Source organism: Siniperca chuatsi, linkage group LG5, assembly GCF_020085105.1.
Source record: "Siniperca chuatsi isolate FFG_IHB_CAS linkage group LG5, ASM2008510v1, whole genome shotgun sequence".
NCBI classification, from domain to species: Eukaryota; Metazoa; Chordata; class Actinopteri; order Centrarchiformes; family Sinipercidae; genus Siniperca; species Siniperca chuatsi.
Genome location: NC_058046.1, coordinates 19344987 through 19372690, shown reverse-complemented (window position 1 = coordinate 19372690; position 27704 = coordinate 19344987). Strand labels below are relative to the sequence as shown.

Below are 27704 nucleotides of genomic sequence, written 5' to 3'. Positions count from 1 at the left end.
CAGATGCAATCTCGGGATTAAAAGAGAATCACTAAAAAAAACAAAAAACCCGGAAATAACCCTCGTGGGTTTTCATTTCATTTGAGTGACGTCACTGCCTACAGCTGAGCGAGACAGTCAGGAGAGCGTACCAAAAAACCCGAAATACACAGCAGGCTACATTATAACAAGGTAAAAAAGGCTGATACAAAACACTTGACATGCCGGCGCTGTGATAAATGTAGCTGGAATAAGTGACATGCTTGTGGGAGGATGTCAGCGGCAGAAGACGTGATGATGATTTCCTCCACCTTGGGGGAGGATCTGTCCACGTAATGCGAGGCAAACACACACACTTGCATTTGCTCTTCCTCCTTCAGCCGCGGTGCATCACCAGTAATGAAGCCGCAGCTCGGAGATGTCCTTTGCTCATGCACAGAGAGCCTGGAGTCTAGATAGAAGAAGAAACATCTGATATTTGCTCTCGACTGGACGTTTTGGTGTCTTTTTTCTTTTGCAAAGGAAGGGGGAGATTAATTGTTTTGTTGTCATTATCAAAACTAGAGGATGAACAGCATAAGACAGGTGCCCACACGGGTGAAAAGCAGGCGGACCGAGGTCAATCTAGGAGCGGAGAGGGAGCATTTTGACAAGCAGCAGGTAAAAATATAAGACAGCGGGAGTCGGCGGGTTAATGTTAACTGGGATGGGAAACCTGCGCTTTATTCAGGCCTGCTGTGGCTTTACTGGGTGACCGTAGATGTGTAGTGTGTTTGGTGGTCACAGTGTACCGCATAGGCCACATTCCTATTCCAATTAACAAACTGACTTGGTAATTGAAAATGTGAACTAAATATCTTGCAATGTGTCTTGATGAAAATGTGCCAATTAAAGCCAGCAATACCACGAGGCTGCACATGACCTCCGTGTGTTTCAAAATGTGTACATCCCAGAAACAGTATTTATTCATTAGCTGGAACTTTTACATTAAGAATTTGAACTTGAAATAGAAAATGAGACGAACTTGTTTATTTCACAATCATGTTTCAGATGCATGTGCTTCCTCAGAGACCAGCATCTACTAAAATGGTCAATTATGTGAGATTATTTGACCATATTAGCATAATGTAGTCCATACAATGCTCTGTATAGTCACACAATGCAGTCCTCACTGAAATCTGTCCATTTGTATCATGCTGATCTAGTCCTTCCTGTTTGGCCACCTTTCCTCCCTTACAGACATGTCTTTCTCTGTTTTTAGCAGCCTTGTTGTTGGATATAGCGCTTAGGAAACAGGAAAAAGAGCTTTAACTTTGAGATATTACCCTTGTGGAGTAATCTGACTCAGTTTCTTTTGAATGGGTGCGCTGAAGGAATGAGGTTTGTGTCATTCTTCACACAACAACAGGTGCTTTGTGGTTTCTGGCTGTTATCTCCCTGCAGTCGTATGCAAAGTAAACCACGCTCTTCATCTTACATGAGTAAGATACTTTAATGTAGACAGTATTGTTGACTAAATGCTTGAATTTGTTGAAGATGAACCAGCCAGGTCATGGAGCTGCTGGATCAAGTGAAGCACACACCCCAGTCTGACTTGGAAACATGAGACTCATGCGAGGTTGAGTAACTAAACAAACTGTTAAACATCTGCTTGGGAGTTCAGACTTGCAGCACTTTCAGTATTTTGTTATCTAAAATGGGCTGAGCTTTTTGTATGTTGGGTGTATTTCCCTCTGTCAGTACTTTATTTGCTTTTGAAGCACAAGGAACAAGGTGGAGCTGAGGTGTTCAAACCCCTGCCTCTCTGCCCTCTGTGCCACATCCACCTCACAACATAGCTGGAATAAATCATATGTAATAATCGTGGTCAAAGATTTAAGTCCTTTTTTCTTTTACCCAGTCCCCTTCCTGCTGCATGTTTGTTGCCCTGAGTTCACTTGTTTAATATTGCAGCATATTTGTTGATTAGAACATTTAGGCACAGTTTTGATTTCAGCACTAGACATTGTTGCCTTACTAGTTCCATGCTGTGCAACAAATGTTCAACAAGGCTCATTGTGGGTAAGGGCCAAGTGTCAAAGTGTTGTTTAAAACTCGCAGCATATTCAGAACAGAGTGGAACTAGTTGGATTAACTGCTTTGAACGGGTGTCCTTGTCCCAGTGTGCAGCCGAAGGGGAGCAAGTCACCACTGCTCAGCTGGATGGATCCACTGGGAAACATGCAAATGAAGTGGCCAGTATGAGGAAGAATCCTGACTCCTGATTGGCTGATATTTAAACATTTTGGCAGAAACTTTATTGTACGGCTCTTGACCGCCTCCTAATTAGTATTTCACTACAAGTAGTTTAGTGGATGTGGAGACTCAACTAGTTGCAATATGAACTGACTAAGCAAAAATGGCAAACTGCAACTATTGGTTAAATAAGTGTTCTTTTAATTGTAACCTGTTATGTTTAACAGGCCGCTGTGTGTAGGAGGGAGCCTGTATATTAGATTTAGATTTCTCTTGTCATGGAGTTCCTCAGTACTGCTGATTCATCCAGGACACCGACTGAAACTCCTCTGCTGCACCTCACTCTCACTCCACCCTCTCCTGCGTTCTCTCCTCTTTATGTTGACCTCGGTACCAAGGTGAAATGTCTCACACAGCGTCCTGTGTGTTTGTGTATAGTGTGTAGTGTTTGCTTTCCCTTGCTCCGGTTGCCTGAGTGAGCGCCCATGGGAGAGGGAAAGGGGGATGGGAGTACCAGAGTGTAAACACAACTACTGAGTGGGAGTAGAGAGAGAATTAAAAGCAGGGTTGTTATGATTGTTTCACACACTAATGAAAAAAAGTCTGATGTGTTAAGTGAAGTCTTTGTTGTTGTTGTGAGATCTTATGTCGTCGTTTGTCAACAAACAAAAAGGGGATTCGAGCTTCACCTTTAACCATGTGCTGTCAAAGTGTTTCTACACAAAGAAATCTGCAGTCCTGTAGTTTCTTTAAACTGGACTAAATGCTCATGATTAAAATCTTTCTTAAAGTCAAGTGGTATGAGCAGTATAATAATGTAACTCTCATGCATTATTTACGAAACGTGCGCTCATGACGATGCCCATAAGATCCTTGTATTTTTACTGAAAATAGGCCAACGTGAAAGTCCTAAACACAATGTAGTCATAACATGTATCTATGCTATGGTGCCCTGGCTTTTACATTATGTCAAACAGCTGCTCATAATCATGAACATGTGAATCACGAGCTAACTCACCAGCTCTGCAAATTGGCCAAAAAACAATCTGGTTGCTAAAGAACAGTTTGCCTTTTGTTAAATATTTTAGTGGCTGCAGTATTAATAATTCAATTAGACATAAAAGTGAGACATAACCTAATAATAAGACATGACCTCTATCTGTGCAGCCAGTCTTTCAGCCATCCATACTGCCTTTGTTGACATATTTCCAAAACTATGAAAGTGAACAGGCTTTTATTGCAAAATATGTCTTATGTCTTATTTGGCATGAGTGTTTGTGTGTTTGTACTATAGTAGTATATAGTGGTTCCATTGGTCTTTATAGTAGCCAAATATTCAGGTGTCCTTTTTAATCTGATGAACTTGGTGATGGATATGATGTATGTTCTTACTTTCATGGCACATTTTTAGCATTAAGAGTGAAGTCGACAGTAAATCTGAGGGATTACAACATTGGAGAACATCGGATGAACACCAGGTATTGTTTCTGGGCGATTTATATATCTGTTTTGCCCCCCATACATTTTGAAGAGGTGTTATTTGTGTTTATACAGTGTACATCACCTTCACATGTGCAGTGTCCTTTCTCTTAGGACAGATGAGCAGTTAGGAGGAGAACAAGACTAGATATCCAGTGTGGGTTTGTGTGTTAGGCTTATTGCCTGTGTTGATGTGGGAGAGGCTATGCTAGTTTAATCAGAAAAGGGACACAGAAGCAGCAGGAGATGAGCAACACAAGAAGAAGTGAATAAAAATATCAAAATAACCTCGTAAAGAGAAAGAATATTGAATTAAATATAAAATCGGCTAACAGGTCTGCGTGTGACCTTGTTAGCCAGATCACCCGGCAGCAGTCTGTTGAATTAAGCTGATAAGGACCTGCAATAAGTGCTCTTGCCTCGGAGCATTATGTCCAGTGAGAAGCAGCTCAGGTGTAGCATTGATGCCTTGACTTCATTAATTTGACACACTGTGCCACACCAGGATGTCCAAGCACATGGACACGCTGCTGAAAAGCAGAGATGACCAGGTAAGCAGAGACGACCATGCAGCGTGGAGGGTGTAGACTGTGGAGTGAGTGTATGGCTACAGTAATGCTAGCTGGCAGTAGACCTTATGGCAGGCCTCAGGGATTAGTCCAGGCTTTCCCTCCCTCTCACTTCTCCTCTCTGCTGGTCAGGGGATTTACTGACGCTTGAACCAGATGCAGCACTAACTTGTCTGGTGGCCGCACAGTCGACAGTGTCGGCATGTCTGGAGCGCTTGGACCTTGGAAATGCTCTGTTAGTAAAAAGTTTGGATTTTGTCTGACTTATCTTTGACCATGGCAATAATGAAATGGTATATGTGTGTGTGACCTGTGTGGAGGCTTGATTGTGAGATACTGTGTCAAGTTTTTTCAGTTAGTTTTTCTACAGTTACAGTAAAATAATAGTAGTAAAGTAGGCAATTAACAAAGCTGACTAATTAGTAGAGCTTAGTTGATTAATCGATCGGACAAAACAAGATATTTGATGTGATTATATTTGATTAAACCAAACGCTTAATCCGGAAAATAGTAATTGAAGGGTTGCTACTGTAGTTTGATCCCCATGCAGCCAGTGCCCATTACTTCCCTAGTAGCCTCGAACAAGGGCATGTAAGGGTATGTACACTGGAGTGCTGCAACGAGTGACATTGAAATCAGCTATTGTTTCCCAAAAAAAGCTGCAGTACAGCACACTAGCTGGTGATCATGTGCTCATTCTGACAGTAAACTGTATGTAGTATTTGGTCACGCTGCACCTCTTGTCCTGCATTCGATGTCCTTCTCCTTTCTGTCCATGTCCTCGCTCTCTGACTGACAGCCATTCTGAATGTACTATGAGAGTCTCCCTGCAGCCTCGCTGCTCAGCGGCCATCTGTTGAGGCCTCAGTGCCAGGCTCTGTGTGCCAGAGCGTGGTCCCCATCCAAGCCAATCTTCTACCCCAGCTGTCGGCCTTCGTCCCCAAACAAACCTCTCATTGTCACACGGGCCTCCATGCTAGCCCACTGCGCTTGCCCTGTGTAAACGAGAGACTAGCAGTTCATTTGCGTCAGAAGCAGGCGGGGGGAAGTCTCCTATTAACCAGCACACCCCTCTCTCACTCTGAACGCCACAGTAGCCCCTCTGTGCTTTGTTGTGTGTGTGTGTGTGTGTGTGTGTGTGCATGTGTGCGTGCGTGTTTGTGGCGACCCCCAGGTTTTGTAATGTATTAGAGGCTTTTATAGGGTTTTGTGGGATTAGGGGCCTCTGCCACTGATATGTGATTACGTTTCAAACAAAGATGTGACATGGATGTCTAAGCCTGTGTTTGAGGGTAAGACCAAAGAACCAGTGTCTTGTGTTGTCATTTACTGGTATGTGCAACTTCTACTACATATTAAGGTTACACGTTCATGTTTAAGGAGCCTTTTTAAACAGGAAGATACTTTGAGAAAGGCTATTTTTGAAAGAGGGATGGAGATTGAAGATGTTGCTACTTTAATGCTTGAACTGTATGTTGGATTAGTCTCATACAGACACTCTGGGCCCCAAAAGATTTGTTAAAAGGACACAAGGCACATAACAATAAAGTAGATATGCATTTCTATTAAATTTCTGTTTTAGTTTTTCCGATATTGGTGCAAATTGGAAATAAATTATTAAATTAATCACAGATCGCTAAAAATAATGTGTATAAATAATGTGCACCAAGCTGTTTTTTCCTGCAGGTTTTAACAAAGACTAGCAGGTCTGGTTGATTGCAAGACGACGCAGGACTGTAGAGTGAGAGTTATACTCTGGCCAAGTCTTGATTACTTTTTTAGCACACTTCCCTTATACGAAACACAGCACTGAATTGCGACTTAAGGCGAGGCATGCCACATAGTTTTTAAGCCTGATTTAGCTGTGGGTGACGTAAAAAGGTAGACATGAAAGGTAGGTTAGCAGCAACTAGATATGGAAAAAACAAGGTTTGATACATATCTTAATCAAGATGTTAGTGATATAGCACCAGCAAAGAAACAAAGGGAACGCATTTGACGTGTTGTGTAATCATCACTATTCACTTTAAGTCAGACCAAGCTTAGGAGCACCACCATTCAAATCAGCAAGAAGCTGCTAGTTCATCCTGAATTACTGTTTTTGGTCAGTTAAAATCAGGCTAACCATATTGTGAGAACCGAAAGTCCATCTGTACAACTGTGTGTACACAGTGCAGAGTCATTGTTTCTCTGATTCATTCATGTCATTTGAGTGGAGCCTGTTATCCTTTGTTTGACTCCTGGTCTTTATTTAACTTGTCATGACTTATGTATTTGTTGGCACGTCTATTGTAAGCCCTACAACTGATGGTTGTGTTAACTCCTCTCCTCTCCTCCCAGCTGAACAGCATCAGCAAAGCCATCAACTCCACTGAGACGCCTGTGAAGGAGAAACATGCACGACGTATCCTTTTAAAAAAATATATATTTATATTATTATTATTATAATATTTAAACAAAAACAGTTTCCAAACTAACATCAGTAGAGTTTTTCTGTTCTGTACAGATCAGTAGTGTGTGTGGTACTACCTTTACTTCACAACTTGTAAGGGAATTTATATGTAAGGCATACATAAACTATTAGTGTCTCTCTTTTCAGACGGACAAACTTGATATTTTGTCTTTTTTTTTTTTACCTTCACAGAGAGATCTGTTGCAGAACAGTTGACATGCAAATGTTTATTCTGTAATTTTATGTATATCCTGTTTGACCAGAATACTGAGGTGGGCTCTAACAGCAGTTATAATTCAGAAGTGTAAAACAATGGGACACTACAGTGAGAAAAAGGCACTTTTATTGGATGTGTAGGTCAGAGGGATGGTAATGCTCAAATCTGTGATGTTTGTTTGGAACTCAATTCTTTCTTCTCTGTTCAGGTACACAATGGGGTAACCATTGAGAGTAATGTTTCCAAGGAGAATAAAGTAATGGGATAGAGATAGAGAGAGATATATAAAAGAAGAAAGCTTGTACATTAATTGGCATTTTTCTTAAATAGGTGTATATCATGACATGGAAACCTAGCTATCATTTCATCGTAACTTGTGTAGGAAATGGCACATGTTGTATGTGGAGTAGCCAGCAGTCCTGTGATAGTTTGTGCCTCCTTAACAACACAACAACAGGAATCATTCTGGGGACTCACAGGGAGAAGGGAGCCTACACCTTCTGGTCCTACGCTCTGGGCTTGCCTCTGGCCAGCAGCTCCATCCTCAGCTGGAAGTTCTGCCACGTACTGCACAAAGTCCTGCGGGACGGACACCGCAATGTAAGGCACCAAGTACCCTTCTCTTACTGCCTGTTATTATCTATGACACCAGGGAGATGTTAAAAGAGTGGAGTTGTTGAATGATCGAAGACCCCAGACGGTTGCAGCATCATGAGTTCAACATGAAGCTGGAAAAAATCATTAAGGCGTAAACAATTTATTATTGTGATGAAATCTAGAAAAACTTGATTATTGACTTAATATTATATTTCACTTGTATATTATTTTGAAAATTGTTTTCTTCCTTCTTCTATTATGTCTGGTAATACAATCTAAAAGAGTTCATTTTTAATCTGGTTTGTCCTAAAGGCATAAAGCTCACATCTATTTAAATTTGATTGATTGAAAGACAAGCCAAAGTTGCTTTTAATTTATTTTTTTTAAATGCTGTGGAAAATGAAAGTGTTACTAGAGTTGTTCATTCAAGCTGTCACCTTCACAGGTTCTACAAGACTGCATGAGACATCACAGTTCTCTAGTTGAAATTGGGAAACTATGGGTGAGTCTTTGCATCTTTTTTCATTAAATCTTTTAAAAATAATTTCAAAAGAATGCAGTAGAAATATAAATTTGTGGTTCACTGGAATTCCTGTAAAGCCTGAAATAATCTCCGTCCAGTAAAAGAAAAGAAAGCTTCAACTTGGCGACATAGATTATTATTTATTTTTTTAACTATTCTTATTATTTGTGCTTAATTCTTGCTTGTGTGCTCCTGTGGTTTCCAGTCCAACCTCCACGACAAATACGGACAGCTGGTGACTCTGTATACCAAGCTGCTCTGCACAAAAATGGAGTTTCATGTGAAGGTAAGAGCATCCTTTGTCATATGTCACACCACATGGTATGTTACCAAGATGCACATAATGGATAATTCAGCAAAATGTTAGGAATTCACACTGTGAGTGTAAATAGGCACTAAACCTACAAAAATGTTTCTCTGCAGCATTCAGAAATCCCACCGAACCTGGAGGCTACAGATGAAGTCCTGGAGCGCACTGCAGGAACAGACATTAATAATGTGTGAGTTTCCAAATTCTGCGTAAAGTGACTTTGTTTTATCTGTTCAGCCTTAAATCCCAATCATTTGCCACCCAAACGAGTTAAAAAAATAAACAGACAAGCCCTGCTGCTCGATTAATTTCACAGGGTCATCATTGTTTCTGAGTGGGGCCTCTTTTCTGTCTAATGGAGGTATCAACTTCTCTCCCGCAGGTTCCAGCTCACAGTGGAGGTGTTTGATTACTTGGACGCAGAGCTGAGGCTGGCCGAGACAGGTGAAAAAAAACAACAACCCCCCAACCCCCCCATCCTACTCTTCCAAGGAAGAGAAATTTGAGCTAGAGTAGAGGGCTGTAGTCTGCTGACATTATTTATTTATGTACAAAAGCCAAGAGTCCTTTTTAAAAGCAACTCTTGTCCTGCCCTAGACTGTGGTCCATTTAAAAAAAACAAAACAAAACAAAAAAAGTGATTTCTATCTCTTGGTCTAGTTTGAACTCATGTTCTCCTGTTTTGCCTAAATTTGTTTTAACTGATGAGGAAATGCCTTCAATTAGAGGACATTAAGTTGATTTCCTCCAGTTTAACTGGTATGCTCCTCCCAAGCCTGCAGGGTGGAGGCCCAGGATCATGTCTCAACACCATAAACAAATTTTGCAGCTGTACTGTGAAAGAAGTGTACTTGTACTATGTAGGTGTACTCACATTTGGGTTCTCAGACCTCAGCACTATGTTTTTGAGTCACTGGAACAAAATCTCCTTACGAGTGTTTGCATGTTGCAGAAAGTATATATTGTTGCTACCTCACGCGTCAGCTAGGTGCCAAAGTAACAAGAGAAGTGTGAAAGATGTGAAAACTAACTTTAACAGACTCAATGGAAGAGTTTGCACTTCATTCAACCTACGTATCAGCGCCAAGCCTTCATCAGGATGATTAACGAATGGGTAAAAGTACAGCCTAAGATTGTACCACAAGAGGCCTTTATCAATTATCCAATGAGGACTAGACATAGGCAAGTGACAGTCAAAATTTACTTCAGGGATAGTTAACATGTACTTCTAGCTCCTGTCTCTGATTTCTCTCCCAGTGATCCGACAGCTCAACACATCCATCGCCATCTCCACTCTCACGTCAGGCCAGTGTCGGCTGTCTCCACTCATCCAAGTTATCCAGGACTGTAGCCACCTCTACCACTTCACCGTCAAGCTGCTATTCAAGCTGCATGCCTGTAAGAACACTTTTTACTCCAAAGAATGCCATTTAGCATGCCTTCTGAGCCTATAAATTCAGGGATACATTTGTTGAATGTTCTAAATCAATAAAATAAAGCAAGTAAATTATAATTCAAGCTATGGCCTTGAGATTATTTATGTCTCAAAGCATTGCCTAATAATAAAAACTTTGTCCCATGTTGTGGATTTCAGGTCTTCCTGCTGACACCTTACAAGGACACCGTGATCGTTTCCATGACCAGTTCCACAGGTAGGTCATCCACAGCATCAGGCTATGAGTGAATGAAAGTGACTGCATCAAAGGGAAGAGAATACTTTTTTGTTTTTTTTGTTTTTTTTAACCAAAGGAAGTGTGCAACATAATCCTGCCTCACCTAGTCACCACAGCACTTTGAACCAATGCAAATAACTACTTCCCATCCCCCACCCTTTGTGGTGAGTCAGTTGGCGTCACTGTCACAGACACATTTATATCTTTACTTCTGAGCTCAGAGATGAGTCTCCGAGGTTGGGGGAGTTGGTGTTATTCAATTCATGCGTCTAATATTTCTCACAAATTATGTAGTCAAATTGTTTTAGTTAATGCTTCATGTGTCTTTTAGTGCAGTGACACAGTTTGCCATATCTGCCAACGGTGATGAAACACACGAAAGCCAACTATAATAAGTCTCAAAAATATAACAAATATTGCAAAATGAGACTATAAGACTAATAAGTCTATATTAAACATGCTGTATTTTGTGCATGAGTATGAGCATTATAGTAACTTGTTGTCCTTTGTCCCACAGCCTGAAGACCTTCTTCAATAAAGCAAGAGACATGATGTACTTCAAGAGACTGATCCAGATCCCCAAACTGCCTGATGTAAGATCACAGAGGGATGGGGAGAGGTGGGATGATTTCAGTGCAGAGACACAGCCTCCATCTTAAAGACTTCACCATGAACCTAATACTGCGACTGTTAGCTACAAACATAAACAGCTAAAGAAATTTCACATGAAGGTTTTCTCATAGAGGACCATAAATAATCTTTTTTTTAATTTATTTTTAGATTACACCTGAATACCTTTTTTCTGTCTCCTTGTCAGTCCCCACCTAACTTTCTGCATGCAGCCTCACTGGCCAAGCACGTGAAGCCAGTGGTGGTCATCCCTGATGAGGACGAACCAGAGCAACAAGACGACGATGATGATTACCCCGAGCCGCTCATTGAGGTCAGCGACATCCCAACATCCAGTGTACAAGCACAGCCACAGGTATGGCACATAAGTCACAGATGCATGTACACAGTAGACTGTACACACTCGCTCACACAAGTACTCATACAAAAAAGCATTATTTACATGCACTGCGACCTTGAGACCTCCATGTTTTTTTAAAGGAAAATATCCCCAACCTACAGTAGTACCGTGACGTTGTGTGCGCTTCTATTCATTTATTATTTTACTCTTTCTCAGCAACTGGACATATTTGATCAGACGTTTGGACCTCCGAATGGAGGCTTCGATGACAGGTGAGCCAGGGTGTTTTTCATTGTAACCTGTGATTGTCAATAAGACTATTTGGTTTCAGCATACTGCCTGTGCCAGCACACTATGACTGTGTGTTTTCTGTCTGGCAGGGATCTCCAGATTGAGAGCCTGAAGCGGGACCTGGAGTTGTTGAGAGCAGAGCTGGAGAGAGTCAAAGCAGAGGTAAGGACTGAATCACCTGCTGCTTAGGGTTCAGAAGTTTGTGTGTGCATAGAAGAGGTGTGACTGTAGAGGCCATTATCTATGTGCAAAGGAATCTGAGTCATGTGTTGGGTGGATGCAAATGCTGCTCCTGACATGTGGAATGTGGCAAGTATCCTCTGACAGAGACAAGGGTGTCCAGTTGAGATTTTTGTCGTCACAGATACGATTCCCACTTGCAACCTTTTTTGCTTTGTGTATTTTTTTTGCATGTCATCCCTCGTCTCTCTGCTGTTTTTCTGTTGTTATAAAAACATACAAAGATGAGGAGATAAGATTAGACCGGTATCAAGAAAGGAGCTGGTGGGGATTATAAAAATGAATGCATCTTGCGAAATGAAAATTTCAAGATTGTTATGTTGAATATTGAACAAACTGGCACCGGTAGATTATTCCTGAAGTGCAGATCTCTCTTTTCCCCTCCTGAAGGCTCAACGCTACATCACGCAGCTGAAGTCCCAGATCAACAGTTTGGAGGCAGAACTAGAGGAACAACGTGCACAGAAGCAACGTGCTCTTGTGGAAAATGAACAACTGCGCATGGAGCTGGAGGCTACTCGTCGCCGAAACGCAGAACACGAGAGCTTACAAACCACCTTTATCGAAGCAGATAGTAAGACATGCAGTCAACACTCTCTCGTATACATGGACAAAATGTGGTCAAGTGCATATGATAATGCTGTCGTCTCTCTTCGCTGTGCAGAAAGAGCGCAGGCCACTGAGCAGCGGTACAACAAGCTGAAGGAGAAGCACACAGAGCTGGTGGCCAGCCATGCTGAACTACTTCGGAAGGTACAGTCAGACTGCAGACCAGTCCAGAGATGTTTGTTTTAAATTAGATGTCAGCACCTGGCTGTGTGCGGTTACACTAAATGCATTAATGTGCTGACAGAGTGCAGACACTGTCAAGATGCTGTCGGCAACCCAGCAGACGCAAGAAGAGGTGGAGAGGACCAAACAGCAGCTCTCATTTGAGGTTGATCGAATAAAACAGGACGCTGACATGAAGGTTGGGGGTATTTTCCTTTAAAAAAAAAAAACCAAAAAAAAAAACATGGAGGTCTCAAGGTCGCAGTGCATGTAAATAATGCTGTTTTGTTGTCACTGTAGCTGGAAGAGCAGAAGTTTGAAATGGAGAAGCTGAAGAGAGAGCTGGAGGAGAAGATGGCAGAAGTGATGCGCATCAAGGCGACTCTGCAGAGCAGCGAGAAGGTGAGTGTGCACCTGTAATGTCATGACCTTGATGATGTTTAGCTAATTCACCATCATTAGTTAATCAGTATATCAGTATTTAGAGTTGTCATCAGTTCTGCGTTTGGCGACTTGAGGCATGTCACACATTTCCGAATGGGCTTTCCTTCCGACACTCATGGCCATCTGCCTTTTCTGGCTTCCCTCATCGCTCTGTCTTTACCAGACGTCGGAGCAAGTGAACAGCTCAATGACAGCTCTGCAGGCAGAGAAGGAGCGTCTGATGCGATCTGTGAGCGAGAAGGAGGCGGAGCTGTCGTCTCTGCGGCAGGCTGCGCAGGTGCAGCAGTCGTCACTTCAGCAGGAGCGAGAGAGGAACAGCAGGGAGCTTGGAGAGCTGCAGGGCAAACTGCAGGAGAAGGTCAGTCAGGACAGCCGAGCCGAGCTCAGCAGTGTGAACAGCAACACATTTAGTTGTAATTTTAGGTCTGTCTTCTTAAGAAAAAGCATGCAGACTCATGATTAAAGCTATCACATTACAGTCATGCACAAATCTGCAAAATACCTTTTTTTTTTTTTTTTTTTTTTTTTAAACATTTACTTTTACTGGGCTTATCCCAAGGGTGACTGTGCATATTTGTACAATGGCTATGATTACATGAATTGCAATATTCTAATAGTAACCCCAATATAATATTCACAATCAGTTAAATTAGGATGTAGAGCTTTGTCTATTTTAGTCAAATCACTGATGTGCAGTTTAGGCTTATACTGTACACCTAATCAAACTATGATTCACAATCAGTTTTTAAGGCATTTTAGAAAACACGCTGTGACAAATAATGGCGTCTGAGCTGGTTGATGACACGTGCTCTACCATCTGATTCTAAGGATTAAAAGGAACAGGCTTGGTGCAGTTTCTGCTTATTTCGTACGAAGATGGCAATTTACAGACCATGGACAGATTGCATGAGACAACAATCTAGTTTATGTATATCAATACAATTATCTTGCCATCAACACATATTAAACCATACATGTATGCAGGTTCAGGTTGAATGTGTATTTGTGTGTGCATGCATGTAGACAAGTCAGGAGGAGCAGCTGAAGCAGAAGCTTCTGGAGGAGCAGTTTGCTCTGCTGCAGGGCACCATCACAGAGGCTGAGAACATCATCCAAGATGCTGTTGCTAAACTGGATGATCCCCTCCATGTACGATGCACCAGCTCTCCAGGTCAGACCCCGATTCTATTATTTCACAAAAGACATAAACTGAACAGATTAACAGCAGAAATGTGAGTGTGAGAATTAAATAAGTAAAGAAGCCAAATGAAGTGTTACAAAGACCATGACCCTAGCTAGTTGACCATATACAGTATATTGTCCATTCTGGAGACTTTAACAAAGCTTTTTTTCAATCTTCTGTTTGTCCTCCAAACACAGATTACCTCATAAGTCGGGCGGAGGCCACACTGGGCTCCATAGACAAAGTGAAAAAGGGCCATGCAGATTATCTGAGAAACATGGGGGGTAAGTTTGCTCTGCTTCTGATTCAACATAATCCTGCTGACCTCATGACAGTTTGCGGCTGTTTAGTTATTTTTGTTAATATGGCATACTGCTGTCTTACTGTATGCTCTTGTAACCAGATGCTGGAGGGCTGCTGAGGGCTGTGACCCAGTTCTCCCACTTGGCTGCGGATACAATCATCAACGGCAGTGCCACTGCACACATGGCACCCACTGACCATGCAGACCGTAAGGAATATCTCAGATTACTTTCTTGGCATTACGCCAGTTATACATGTAGTTATTTTAGTATTTATCTCCCAGGCCATATATCCACATGTAAAGCCACATCTCAGTTATAGATATTGATATTTGATTGATTAATAGTTTTGATTTCAAACTCGCTTCAAGCTGCATTTGAAGAGTGAGTTTTAAGTGTCAGTGTAAAAAGAATGCAACATTATGGCCGATCATTGATTACTGCCCTTTTACACTCCGCAGGACTGACGGAGAACTGCAGAGGCTGCGCCACTCAGAGTCTGCAGTTCTTTAAGGACCTGAAGTCCAAGACCACCCTCCAGAGGGCAGACCCGGCCTCCATTCGCATAGTCGTTCAAAAGATCCTGCACTTGGGCCAGGTGAGAGACACTAGCACAAAATATCTGTATTAATTTTTCATATTAAATGTACTCTGAAACCAGGGCCTAGGGAGCCCTGTGTTCATTATATGAGATGTGAATAACATGAAAGTATGTATGTATGTATGGATGTATGGAAGTATGTTAATTGAATGAATACACTTTCCTGACAGTTTGCCGCTTGCAGATACTGCTACTGCAGACAATTAATGTTTGAAAAAATATGATTACGAGTAATACCTTGTCTTCATCTACTGCATCATGGGCAACATCTGTCACCCTGCTCTGCTACCAAGCTGTGGTAAACATCTACCAGATACGCACAGCTCTTCCTCTTTTATTAAGCATCACTGCAGAGTCTGTACAGTGTGCAGTAGCAAACAAAGAGGCTGTTGCTGCATCATACTGTGTATTTAGTTTTTAGGGTTTTTTTTGTTTGTTTTTTGTTTTTTTAAGCATTACCTACCACTACTTGTTTCTGGACAGTGAGGGAAATATCCGTCAGCAATCCAACACCCACAGGTGATAAGTCACATTAATTTAAAGCGGAGATGAACTCTGTTTCACCACCTCAGTTTTTGCTTCCACGAAGGCCAAAAATAAATTGCTGAAATATAGTTTGCCTCTGGCTTTGACTCAATGTCAGTGGGTGTTGGATTACTGACACATGAACTATTTCCTACTTCCCTCTACAAAAAGAAGAAATCCGTAGGAACCACATCCAACACCTCCTGAATTATGAACAGTGTAAATGCATCATTTATTATGCAATGTTTTGTATGATTTGGCAACACAATTCGTGTAATTATATTGATATTTATGATTTTGTTTGGAGATTAAATCTTATTTCTTCATCAAGACTTAACATTAACATTTGGGTTCCATTTTCACCAGTGATGTTTTAAGTCCTTTCCAAAATTGTTCACTTGTATTTTTCTTTATCAATTCTAATAATTTCCCCTCTTGTTATATCCAGGAGCTGCGGCCAAAAGGCATGGACGTTCGTCAGGACGAGCTAGGAGATCTGGTCGATAAGGAAATGGCTGCAACATCAGCGGCTATTGAGGAGGCAGTCCGCAGGATTGATGTAAGTGGCGTAAATCTTACTTTAAGATGCACTAATATTATCTATAATGAATTTACCTGTAATATTGTACAGTGTATCTCTTGTAACTGATAAATGTCATGTATGGTTCTGTATTTAGGAAATGATGAATCAGGCACGAAAGGACACAACAGGAGTTAAACTGGAGGTCAATGAAAGGTTTGTTAATTTTTGGGACTTTATGTATCTAAATTAGTTACACACGAACTTGTAACAAGATGCATCATCTGTCAAGGTTTAATTAAAATCAGACTGGGGGTGTCTTTTAGATTTTGAAATCTCTCGTCAGACCAATACTTGTAATTTTTACAAAGTAGAGCACAATACCAAAATGCATCCTCATCCTTTGTTATTCTTTTCTTTCCTGTCATTCTTCAGTGAATGGTATTAACTGAAGAAAAAGGCCACAACCTATAACTCACTGTACATTTTTGTTTTAACTCTGTACTATTTCACTCTCTTTTACAGAATCCTCAACAGCTGCACAGACCTGATGAAGGTACTGTAGATTGATGTGTTTCCACTAATATACAGTTTTGTCGTAGTCTACCCTACATATATCCTATTTTTAATTAATCTCCTAATGAACGTGTGTGTTTTTTATTTCTTGGTTATCATCCACTCTTCCGCAGGCCATCCGCATGCTCATCATAGCATCCACAGACTTGCAGAAGGAGATTGTCGAGGGTGGGAGGGTGAGTCACACTGTTCTAATTTTAAATCCAAAACTGGCAGCTCGGTTTTGTTTGAGTTCAACAGCTTTTGTTTCTGAGATCAAACTGAGAGCTGCTCCATTCAGAAAACTAACAGGACTAATGTTTTACTTTTTAAGGGCGCAGCCACCATTAAGGAGTTCTACGCCAGAAACTCTCGCTGGACTGAGGGACTCATCTCTGCTGCCAAGGCTGTGGGATGGGGAGCCACAGAGATGGTGTAAGTTATACAGGACAAGAATTACACAGGACATTACAGCTTATATCCTTATATCATTAAATGCTTTTTTGTGATTCTTAACGTAAACAAATGGTCATTGCAAACATGTGCCATTACAACAAAAAGACTATTCCAACTCCCAGAGCTAGTTTGTCCAGGGACGTTGCTAGAAATTTAGTTTAGCCTGACAACGGCTTGTTTCTGGGCCCCCTAAAATACAGGGGACCCAGAAATTGGGCACATTTTCAGCTAATTCTGACCCTTGAACAAAATGTAAAAGGGTGTGTATATGCTAGAAGCCATTATTCTTGCTTATGGCCTTAATGGTTTACTGTAATTATACTGATGACTCAAATCAGACCTAGGGACGATTTTACCAGTGGTGAAAGGTAACTAAGTACATTTACTCAAGTACTGTAAATTTGAGGTACTTGTACTTTACTTGAGTCTTTTCTTTTCATGCTACTTTCTACTTGTACTAAATATTGTACTTTTTTTTACTTCACTACATTTATCCCACAGCTTTAGTTACTAGTTGCTTTACAAATTAATATTTTTACACAAAAAACACACGAAGAGCTTATAAAATATGATGTGTGGTTGTAAATCAAACTACCCAACAGTTTACATAAGTACAGCTGCAACGATTTGTTAATTGGTAACTATTTTGATTGTTGTGTTAAGTCATTTTTCATGTAAAAATATTTCATGGTTCCAGCTTCACAAATCTGAAGATTTGCTGCTTTTACTTTTAATCATTTTAATGTATTTTTAAATAATTTTGAGATTTGGCCTTTGGTTGGACAAAACAAGCATTGTGAAGGTGTCACTTTGGGCTCTGGGTAATTGTGACATACTTCTTCCACCACTGCGATTTATTGATGTTAAAATGTTATGTGTAGCACCTGAAATGAACAGTAACCTTTCCAGTTAAGTGGATTGAAAAGGTGTTCTGTCTTTACCTGCTTCCTCTCAGGGAGTCTGCTGATAAGGTGGTGCTGCACACAGGCAAATACGAAGAGTTGATTGTCTGCTCCCACGAGATCGCTGCTAGCACAGCACAGCTGGTTGCTGCCTCGAAGGTAATTTCCAAGAAAAATGCGATAGAAACCTTTTGAGATACTTTGTCATTACTCTAGAAATAAACTACATTGTATTGTGCTAATTGTCAAAATGTGAATATCACACACAACAATGTTCTCCACTTTTCTAAGCGTTCGATGTGTCATCACACGAGAGAGCAAATTAACCATATTTCATTAAATTATCAACCAATTTGTTTTGTTAATGTAACTCCTTTTTTTTTTAACCTCTTGCAACACACTTAGTAGCACACTGACTGTGTAATTAGATTTTGTGAATGAGTCTTTTGGTTTAGTGTCTAAACTGTGTCATCTGGTCTCCTCACGCTCTCCTCTGCACTCAGGTTAAGGCAGACCGCAACAGTAAGAAGCTGCCAGTTCTCCAGCAGGCTTCTCGCCGTGTGAATGAAATGGCAGCTAATGTGGTGGCTTCAACAAGGACGGGCCAGGAGCACCTGGAGGAAAAAGGTGAGTACAATTTGATCTGTGTACTAGATTATCGTAAACTCTGATGATCGTCCCTGTCTAATACCTCTGTTTTATCCAAATACTTTTCGTGTGCAGATACAATGGACTTCTCTGGGATGTCCCTCATCAAGCTGAGAAAAGAAGAAATGGAGTCACAGGTAAGTCATGGTCATGAGACTGTGAGGGCAAAAGGCTGCAAGTGTATATGTTCCTTACTTTTGATACTTTATATGTTAGATACTGAAAACATTCACTCCTCATATTTGTTAATTATTAGAGTTAAACTTTCAAATGTAAGGCTCTGTAAGTAAATCTAAAACACAGGTCATGTCATTAATTTGATCTATTAATATTGAGTTCAAAAAGATACATTTTTGCATATTTTACCATTTCACATTGAGCTTTACGTGCAACTGATGACATGGTGGAAGTTAAGTTGAACTAAATATAGCACAAACCGTTTCAACCATAGATAACCAACTGTTTGTTTCCCGCCCCTCAGGTGAAGGTGCTGGAATTAGAAAGTTACTTGGAGAACGAGCGTCTGCGTTTGGGCGAGCTGAGGAAGAAGCACTACGAGTTGGCCGGAGTTCCTCTAGAGCAGGTTTCTGAGGGGAACGGCGAGACCTCGTCGCTGGCCCAACCTGCCACCATGTCACCAAAACCCACCAAACCTGCACTGATGAAGAAACCTGCGTTGGCCCAGAAACCCAACATACCAACCAAAACCACGGTAAGGGCTGTGAAGAAACGGCTATATGTTGTAAATGAGAAAATAAGATTCAACTTGTTGGTATATCTTGTCTTTATCTGTCTCTTTCCGTATGTATGTTGCAGTTTAAGTAATGCCTGAGCAGAAGAGGAAAAGGCTCCACTTATGGATGGTTGGATTGACCAGAGAAAGATTGCCTTTTTGTGAACATAGGGTTCCTTTAAGTTGCATGCTGACAATCCTCTGCCTCATCCTGCATATCACTGTTTTCCTTTCCTCTTTTTGTTTTTTTTGCCAAAATGGACCAGAAGCCTAATTTTTGACCCTTGATGCCTGTAAGGGATATGCTGTCTTAACCCTTTAAAAAAAAAAAAGATTCATATGCATGCCAGTCAGGCAGAACCATTTTTATTTTAGTATTTGGCATCAAAAACAAAAAAGGCTAATAGTATACTTTTAGGCTGTATGAATTGTTGTTTTTTCTGCATCACTAAAATTTTAGATGATCAAGCATTATTGCTGCTTTTAGAATACAAACTTGATGATAATCACAAATTGACAGCATATCTTGTATTTGTATGTCAATAGTTAGTTTTGACAACCTTTTTGAATGTTCATTACAGAGCACATCACATTTTTCTTAATGTACACAGTATGCTATTTATGTTGTGGTGGGCGGTAAAGGAAACTGGGGAATCGCATCATGTGTGTCCATGTTGCTGCATGCATGGACGTTGTACATACCTCTGGCTTTGCCTTCATGATGGACATTGTTCCTCATATGTGCAAAACAGATTTCTTTCTCATCAGTACACGATTGTCTTAGAGGCCTTGAAATGTACTGCACTAATGCATTGAATATCTGTAAAGACATACAGTCTGTATAGGAGTGTGCAACTCACATCAAGTATAATTTATATCTACACACATCCATTGAATGTCCCTTTGTTAGAGGAGAACCTAGATATTACTGTATGTTAAAGCATATAGATAGACTTAATACTTGCACACAAATATCGGATGTAGGCGTCCTTAATTATCAAATGCTTCTTTTAGGCTGAATATGAAGATTTAGGGTTAGTTAATGTACATTATGAAGGTGTTCAAATCCTCTTTGCCTCTGGGCACTTTTCTTACAGGGTCTTTAAAATGCATCTTTTTATGTTCTGTCCTTTCCTCTGTACGAAATGTCTTTATACACTCAGATCTATTAATATATTTTAGTAAAGATATAATGGTGGTTTCTCCTTGTAAGAAGTGTAAATGTCAAACAAATAAACAATAAATGTTTGATTTAATGTCCCATTGTGTTCCTTCATCTTGTTCCAAAGCTTTTTTAAGTTTTATTTGCTCAAAGATTTGATCAATAATGACATAAAATCACACAAATTACACATAAAGCACATTTAAAGAAGAAACTAAAAGAATTCAGCATTGTGTTTTTCCCAGTCAGTGTTTTTCAGTCTTGATAGACTATATACTATTATCTAAGGTTAAACAAAACTAATTTGTCAGGCCAGTAGGATTAACTATAGTCTACTGTATTAACAGCCTATAACTAAAACTGATGTATTGCTATTGAATTACTATACAAATAATAAAGGTATTGCTACGTTTATGTTAATACATTAGTAATATTTTAATAAATACTTTTTTGTCTAAAGTTCAATTTGTTTTATTTAACACAAGTGCCAAGTAGTGCTGGGATACTTTAAAAGCTCAATGAGGGGCATAGATGGTAATGAACTAGTAATATGACATGACATGCGCAGTGAGGACTTTCAGTCACCGTGGAGCAAATGGAGAGAGGGTTGCTGCCTTCAGGAGCGATTGTAAATATGACTCTGAGCTTTCACAGAACAGGACCATGCAATGATATATTATTTATCACTCTACGGCAATAGTGTGCACTGCTGTGCAACTATCAGCCAGTATCTCTATCGTAAGCGTATAGGTCTTATTTGCGTATTTACCATCTATTTATTGTCCACTGTAGCACAAGTAGCACTTTGCCGTTTAGCTTGTTTGAATCAAATAACCAAACGAGCCTTTATTATTTGTACACTGACTTGAACATACGCTAGGGTGGTATTTATTACCGCAGAAAGTGGCATCTACGAGTTTTCACGAGGATTTTGAACGCAGCATCAAAAGTAAGACTTTGCTCCGGGACGTTGGCGAAGTTTAAACTGTCAACAAACTGAAACAAGTTATCGCCATGTTCGCACACGCATCGGCTAGCTTGTGTAAACTGGTTTTTCCACAGCAAATGTGAGTCTACTCAGAGTGTCGGAGGAAAGAGAGATATGTTGAACGTCAGAGGTGTAAATAAAACAGAGGACAGACATGGAAACCTGCGTTATGTCAGCGCTGGACAGACCCGCGGCGGAGCTGACCGTTATGGATGTGTACGACATAGCGGCGGTGCTCGGACAGGAGTTTGAGCGGATCATCGATAGGTTTGGGTGCGAGTCTCTGGTCGGGGTGGTGCCCAAAGTGTTGCGGGTCCTGGAGCTGCTGGAGGCGCTGGTGAGCCGGGGAGCCGCCAGACAGGAGGCCGAGGAGCTGCGGAGGGAGCTGGATAGGCTGCGTCAGGAGCGGAGCGACAGATACAAGCAGGAGAGGAAGCACCAGAAGGTCTGTGTGTGTTCCTGTCAACCTACCTGTGGGTGTGTGTGTGTGTGTGTGTGTGTGTGTGTGTGTGTGTGTCTACCTGTGTGTTAACCTGCTTGTGTGTTCCCTCTGTATACCTGTCTGTCTGTCACTGTGTGCACGTGTGTTGTGACCTAAATGTTTACCTTTCAAGGTAAGTAACTAAATAACATCTACAATAATATAAGTTTTGACATTTCAAAATTGCTCTTTTTGTCTGACCAGCAGTGAAAAAACCTAAATATATATATATTATAATATATAATATATATAATATTATATTATAATATATATAATGAGAGAAGCAGCAAATCCCAAACTAGAAAAAGGGTTTAACCTTTTACATTGCTTAACAATTAATCAACTATCATTGATAAATTTTCTGGCAATCACTAACTGATTTATCAATTAATCCATTTAGCACTATTTGTAATAGTCATAGATAAGGTAGATATATATGTATGATTTTACTATATTATTATATTATACTATATCACGTTAGATTAGTGTAGTGTAGTAAGAACAATGTAGGAAACTACCCTACAATACTACTTTACACTTTACTATGCTATCATAATGATTGGTGAGAGATAATTAATTGATGGTATACTTTACACTTCACATTACTACATTTTTCATTCACAGCACACCTTCAATGAACACAAACACCTACAACTTCAAATAATGTATGATAACAACCAAAACCAAGTGATAATGACATTATATGGACTTTGGAGGCAGCAAAATCTGAAGTGTTGTTGACTTTGTCATGCCCTCGTGTTCATGCAGCTATATCGTCCCTTTTCAAACAAATACCAAGTGGCCTACTCTGTGCAGAGACTTGACTGTGCTGGTGTTTTCCCTGTTTTTTTTAAAAAATTATTTCACTATCTCCTATGCTCAGGAATTGGAGCTGGTGGAGGATGTGTTGAGAGGAGAAGTCCAGGACCTGCTCTCTCAAATCGCTCAGCTTCAGGCAGAGAACAAAAGGCTGTTAGTGAGCCTGTCTCTCCAAGAGTCCCCGGTCACAGAGGAAGACCTGCAGAAACAGGAGGGTGGGTTGTCGGCAGCAGCGGCTCTCCACCCGGGGTTCGACAGAAGAGTTTCAAGGAGGTTTCAAGATGATTTATGGGACAAAGAAAACAGTTTTTTTTTTTTTTTTTTTTTTTTTACACATTTATTGTTATGGTAGTTTTTTCTAAGGTTTCTTCAACTTTTATGCTGGAATAACCCAATGAATAGCTTTCAGCCTTTAGACCTCCTGTAAAATTTCATTTTAAAATTATATGGTGATAGAAACTCACCTATCCGATACGCCGGATTGATATCTATGCCAGTATTGACCTTATTAAGCGTATCAGGTGTCAGCAATGATGTGACTGATCCACAGTAAATACAGTTTTTTTGGTCAATGTCATTATAAAAGTATTACTGCTAGATTTTAAATTTGTGAAAAAGAGCACTCATATCGGATTGGTACTCGTATTGGCAGATACCCTGAGTTGAGCTATCAGAATCAGTTTCAGGAGAGGAATAGTTGGATCGGTTCATCGCTGAATGGTTATTATAGTAGATAGTGATGAGTGAATTGTCATAGTTAATCTGTATCAATTTAAACTTAATGATTGTCCCAAAGGACATTTGGCTTGCAGCCAGGTATTAAGACATAGCTCACAGGAATGTACCAATGTCAGTGAACAAAAACAATCTATTGTGAAAAATATTAAGGCAATATAGAATATGAAAATATATGAAGTATACCGTACAATAACTATAATCACAATGCAGCATTGTCTGTTGCTTTTTGAGCCATGCATGTTGTGTTGTACACTATCTCGTGATGACTCTGGATACTAAATTAGTTTGGTCCTGACTGAGAGTTCCAGCACAGATCTTATTATTATATATTATTATGTGTGCTCACTGCAGATTTGTGTTGCCCTGATTGACCATCAGCTGTACGTCACACATATTTAGCTTATGTAGTCACAGTATATGCTGCATGCTTGCATGTTGACATGAAAAAGAAGGCTGTGAAGTCAGTCAGGCAGTCAGGCTCTTGTAAAGGAGACTATTTTTGAAGCAGACCAAACTATAGCTCTTGTGTGAGACTTTCATGTTGGCTGCAGCTATACTTACTGTCAGGGCCACAGTACATACACACTGCTTATAAACATGTACATCCAAATGAATGGCTACTGCATGATACGATTAGCCTGCTCACTGACACATTATTTGTCTACATAATACAATACAATACATTAATGGTGTAACAGATGCTTTAATACTAGGAGGAAGCCCCTGCGAGTCTTAAAGAGACCAGGTTTTGATGGCCCATACTAGTGGTTTTGTGGCAAATTGTGTATACTTTACATTACTGATGACAATTTTCCAAAGCATAACATAACGTTTTAGATTGATTCCCTACCTTTTAGTCAGCCACAAGTTTTACTTAATTTTCGCACACTGTGACAATCAACTTGAAATTAAGTAAGAAATTAATAAAAAAAAAACTTGAAATACTGAAGACTAAAAGTTTTTTCCTGTTAAATGTTTTCCAGGAATGTCAGAGAAGGAGAGGCAGGTGATGAAGAAGTTGAAAGACTTGGTGGATAAGCAGAGGGATGAAATCCGGGCTAAAGACCACGAGCTGACACTGAAAAACGAGGATGTTGAGGCGGTGAGGATTTAGACCATATACGGCACATACACACCTGACAAACTATTTACATTAGTTTACAGTTTACTTCCTTTGACCAGATTTAAAATGAATTTCCTCAACTATAGCTCCAGATGCAGCAGCATCGGCTCATAAGAATCAACCAGGACCTTCGTCACAGGATAGGAGTGATGGAGGCTCAGGGCAAGGCACTGATCCAGCAGAGGGCTGAGCTGGAAGCTGCAGCCCAGGCACAGCAGCAGGAGTTGGGGGCTCTGCAGCTGGAGGTCACGAGGCTGAGAAAGGAGCTCCGGGGGTGGGAACTGGAGAGAGAGGTCACTAACATAGAAGAAACCTTTCTTACCAGATCTGGGGTGTCATCAACTACATCACCACAGATGAAGGTCAGAAAAAGAAAAAGGACTTATCTTCAGCAGGCTGTAAACCATGAATATAATTAGGTTGAAACTATGTTTGGGTTTTCTAGTGCCTAAGTGGATGTTTTGTGTCACCAATCCAGTCTTCAGCAGCAGTACCATCTAACTCCATCAAATCAGATTCAGTGTGGGCGGAGTGTGGAGGGGACCCTGACTTCCTGGCGAACTGCTATGAGAGTGACAAGAGTCCTTCCCTTCTCCCGAGGTCTTCCAACAGAGAAAATAATGAGGAAGAGGGTGACGAAGATGAGGACACAGCATTGTTTCTGGTAACACCTGCTTAACTCTCACCTGTACACAGTCTTACTGTGGTTGTAGCAGAGGCCCACTATAAGCCTATTTATATTAAACACAAAGCATTATCGCTCTGTCATGCTGGTGTGTCTTTAAAGCCTTACAAACATACTGAACACATTTACCCCATGACACATTTGCAAAAGCTTGTTTTTTCAAATCTGCTTTGTTTACATCAGCTTACGGTGTTCTTCTTCTCCTTTTTTATGCACTGCTATCTTTCATAGTATGTTTCTGCAGCTGTTGATGTGAGTTACCACCACCACTCTGCAGTTGGCTGAAATATTCATCACTTTAACCCCTGTGCTTGTGCACATGCACAAGAAACAAACAATACAGCGACCTGCTTATCAAAACATTGCTCTGCAACATCACTAGTGGTCATAACGCCACAGGGTACCTTTACTGTTTTAGGGAGTCGAAACAAATCAATTTACCTTTACCAACAGAAACAAAGATTGTGATTGTGCCTGTAATTGGTTGCCTAATGCAGAATTACTGAGCTGCCTGTTTCATTATTAGTGTCAGTGTGTGTCCATGCTGTGCAGGGAGAAATGCTGAATGTGTGTTTTGACTGCAGAAGGTGTCAACCAATACAGAGGCAGAGGAGGAGACAGACAGCCTGGAGGAGGAGTCAGACAAACCTCGCTTCACCCTGCAGGAGCTGCGGGACGTCCTGCAGGAGAGGAATGAACTCAAGGCCCAAGTGTTCGTGCTACAGGAAGAGCTGGCATATTACAAAAGGTACCTTTTATTTCCAAAATTAAGACTTGGCTAATCTCAATTACACATAACACTGATGCAAAAGTTAACAGTTACCTCTTCCATATCCCTCAGTGAGGAGTTTGAGGATGACGCCAGCTCCATTTTTTGTACTCCATCTCCTCCGCCATGCTCCAGTTCCACCGATAAGCCTGAATCAGGAATTAGACGCTTGTGAGTAATGACTTCGACCTGATCCTCGCACACTGTTCTTCATACACCAAGGTTTACCTTTGCAATTGTCAAGAAGCCCTGTTTTATTTTCTCCTGTGACACTCCACTGGTGTAATTTATCATCATAATGTGTCTTACAAACATCATCAGATAAGCTTAATTGATTTTACAGGAATCTGTAAAACAGTTAGCGCTTGTTTTCGTATCATGTGAGGTGTCAATAGTGAGGGTCACAAAACATAATACTGATCATAACAATGCTTCTGATGCTTCTTGAGTTTTTTCTCTAACTCTAAATGTCCCTCCCGTCTCATTGTGTCACCATTTTCCATTTTCATCTCTGGACAGGCTCTTCACTGCCATAATGCCGATGGTGGCAGCCGGTTTGATTGCAGACGATCCCACGTTGTTGCCAATCAGAAGACTTGTTTCCTCTGTATGATCTTAGAGTTGAAATTCTTCTTATACAATTGCTCTTATTTTTTCCCACACCATGTCAACACCACATGTTTGTTTCTCTCAACACAGTATGTCAATAGACGTATTTACAGGAATTGGTTTAATGGCTGCATTGCTTGGCTATTTTAAACTAAATCTGTATGGTGTTTATACACTTGAAACTGTGATGAATGAACCACTGTTGTCATTACTGGTGTCAGCTTTTAAAATACATTTCAGTAGCACTTTAGCTAACTTGGTAAGAGCTTTAAATGAATCTAAGTAGTTAAAATGTGAGACAACTGGCTATGCCTGGGCCCTCTTATGTGTATTTATGACCTCTTAAGGTTTTGTGGCTCCATAAAAAGTCATCACCTATCAGTGCTTCACTTTATATTTAACAATGAAAAAGCAGCTTCACTAGTTCTGATGCTGCTGTAATGTCAAATAACTTAGCATCCAAGTTTCTCATGATATTGCTTGATCCAAATACATAAATGGTGTCACTGCACTACATAATGCACAATATTTGCTTGCCAGTTTGGCAGGTAGCACCTTTTATAGTGAGTATTCCCCAGAGTATGAATTGAGTTTTCACAAGTACTTTCAAGTTCTTTAGCAGTCTCTAAATAATGAGTCTAGCTGCCATAAGACCCATAAATGGGACATCGCGTGTCATTAGTGTGTAGGTGATGTTAAGATGTATCTGATGGAAAATTATTGTTATGATGTTTGAGTCTGGTTTCAAGGTGCAGGAAATGAGCTGGATGATCATGTTCTTCTGTTTCCACTAAGAGACTGTTTGAGATCAAGTGCCTAGCACCAGCACTAAGTCATCCTCTGCATTGATGAAAAGAGGATGTTACTGTGTATTTGCATCACTACAGTCTGGCACCACACTCTGTGGTTAACAGTTGTACAATCATACGGGTAAAACACCACAAGAAACCTATTCCAACAATAATGAGTACTGTAAAAACATGCCCTAACAACCCAATGCTTGTTCAGAATAAAGTAATAAAGTTTTATTTTTCATCTTTTGAATGTTATTGTGTATTATGTTATTGTATAAATAGAAAATAATACAACAGAAAATTGAGAGAATAACAGAGTACAACAAAAATGAAAAACATTACATCACGTGCTTTCTCACCT

The 27704-nt window shown here is 40.4% G+C and overlaps 2 protein-coding genes across 8 annotated transcripts; both read left to right on the top strand.

Annotated features, from left to right (window-relative positions):
• Positions 1 to 224: 224 nt before the first annotated feature.
• On the top strand, positions 225 to 20431 carry hip1rb (huntingtin interacting protein 1 related b). 2 transcript variants are annotated; one of them, XM_044195711.1, is made up of 32 exons: positions 225 to 639; positions 6603 to 6666; positions 7389 to 7531; positions 7974 to 8030; positions 8257 to 8337; positions 8475 to 8551; positions 8744 to 8805; positions 9619 to 9759; positions 9956 to 10013; positions 10552 to 10627; positions 10852 to 11019; positions 11221 to 11276; positions 11385 to 11457; positions 11926 to 12109; positions 12200 to 12288; positions 12389 to 12505; positions 12607 to 12708; positions 12914 to 13108; positions 13774 to 13921; positions 14131 to 14217; positions 14337 to 14444; positions 14697 to 14833; positions 15810 to 15920; positions 16039 to 16097; positions 16407 to 16437; positions 16571 to 16633; positions 16771 to 16871; positions 17848 to 17953; positions 18298 to 18421; positions 18518 to 18579; positions 18924 to 19154; positions 19259 to 20431. In XM_044195711.1, the coding sequence occupies exons 1-32, from the start codon at positions 547 to 549 to the stop codon at positions 19265 to 19267; spliced, it is 3213 nt and encodes a 1070-aa protein (XP_044051646.1). In that variant the 5' UTR covers positions 225 to 546; the 3' UTR covers positions 19268 to 20431. The 2 variants fall into 2 exon arrangements, with proteins under 2 accessions (XP_044051646.1, XP_044051647.1); XM_044195712.1 differs by lacking the exon at positions 225 to 639 and adding an exon at positions 4135 to 4244.
• A 489-nt stretch (positions 20432 to 20920) lies between these two features.
• Positions 20921 to 27584, top strand: LOC122875972 (RILP-like protein 1). 6 transcript variants are annotated; one of them, XM_044195717.1, is made up of 8 exons: positions 20921 to 21770; positions 22690 to 22840; positions 24347 to 24465; positions 24573 to 24848; positions 24965 to 25150; positions 25756 to 25919; positions 26013 to 26111; positions 26460 to 27584. In XM_044195717.1, exons 1-8 carry the CDS (start codon positions 21480 to 21482, stop codon positions 26551 to 26553), a joined length of 1380 nt encoding a protein of 459 aa, XP_044051652.1. In that variant the 5' UTR covers positions 20921 to 21479; the 3' UTR covers positions 26554 to 27584. The 6 variants fall into 6 exon arrangements, with proteins under 6 accessions (XP_044051652.1, XP_044051654.1, XP_044051651.1 ...); XM_044195719.1 differs by having other exon boundaries at positions 20922 to 21770; positions 25775 to 25919; XM_044195716.1 differs by having other exon boundaries at positions 20922 to 21770; positions 25759 to 25919.
• Positions 27585 to 27704: the final 120 nt, after the last annotated feature.

Bases quoted from the DNA above. Each gene is read 5' to 3' on its own strand.
- LOC122875972 (XM_044195714.1), top strand. From the start codon at position 21,480: ATGGAAACCTGCGTTATGTCAGCGCTGGACAGACCCGCGGCGGAGCTG. The intron at 24,466-24,572 runs GTGAGGATTTAG...CCTCAACTATAG, and splicing joins AAAACGAGGATGTTGAGGCG to CTCCAGATGCAGCAGCATCG. The intron at 25,920-26,012 runs GTACCTTTTATT...CATATCCCTCAG, and splicing joins GAGCTGGCATATTACAAAAG to TGAGGAGTTTGAGGATGACG.
- hip1rb (XM_044195711.1), top strand. From the start codon at position 547: ATGAACAGCATAAGACAGGTGCCCACACGGGTGAAAAGCAGGCGGACC. The intron at 12,506-12,606 runs GTTGGGGGTATT...TTGTCACTGTAG, and splicing joins AACAGGACGCTGACATGAAG to CTGGAAGAGCAGAAGTTTGA. The intron at 14,218-14,336 runs GTAAGTTTGCTC...TCTTGTAACCAG, and splicing joins TTATCTGAGAAACATGGGGG to ATGCTGGAGGGCTGCTGAGG.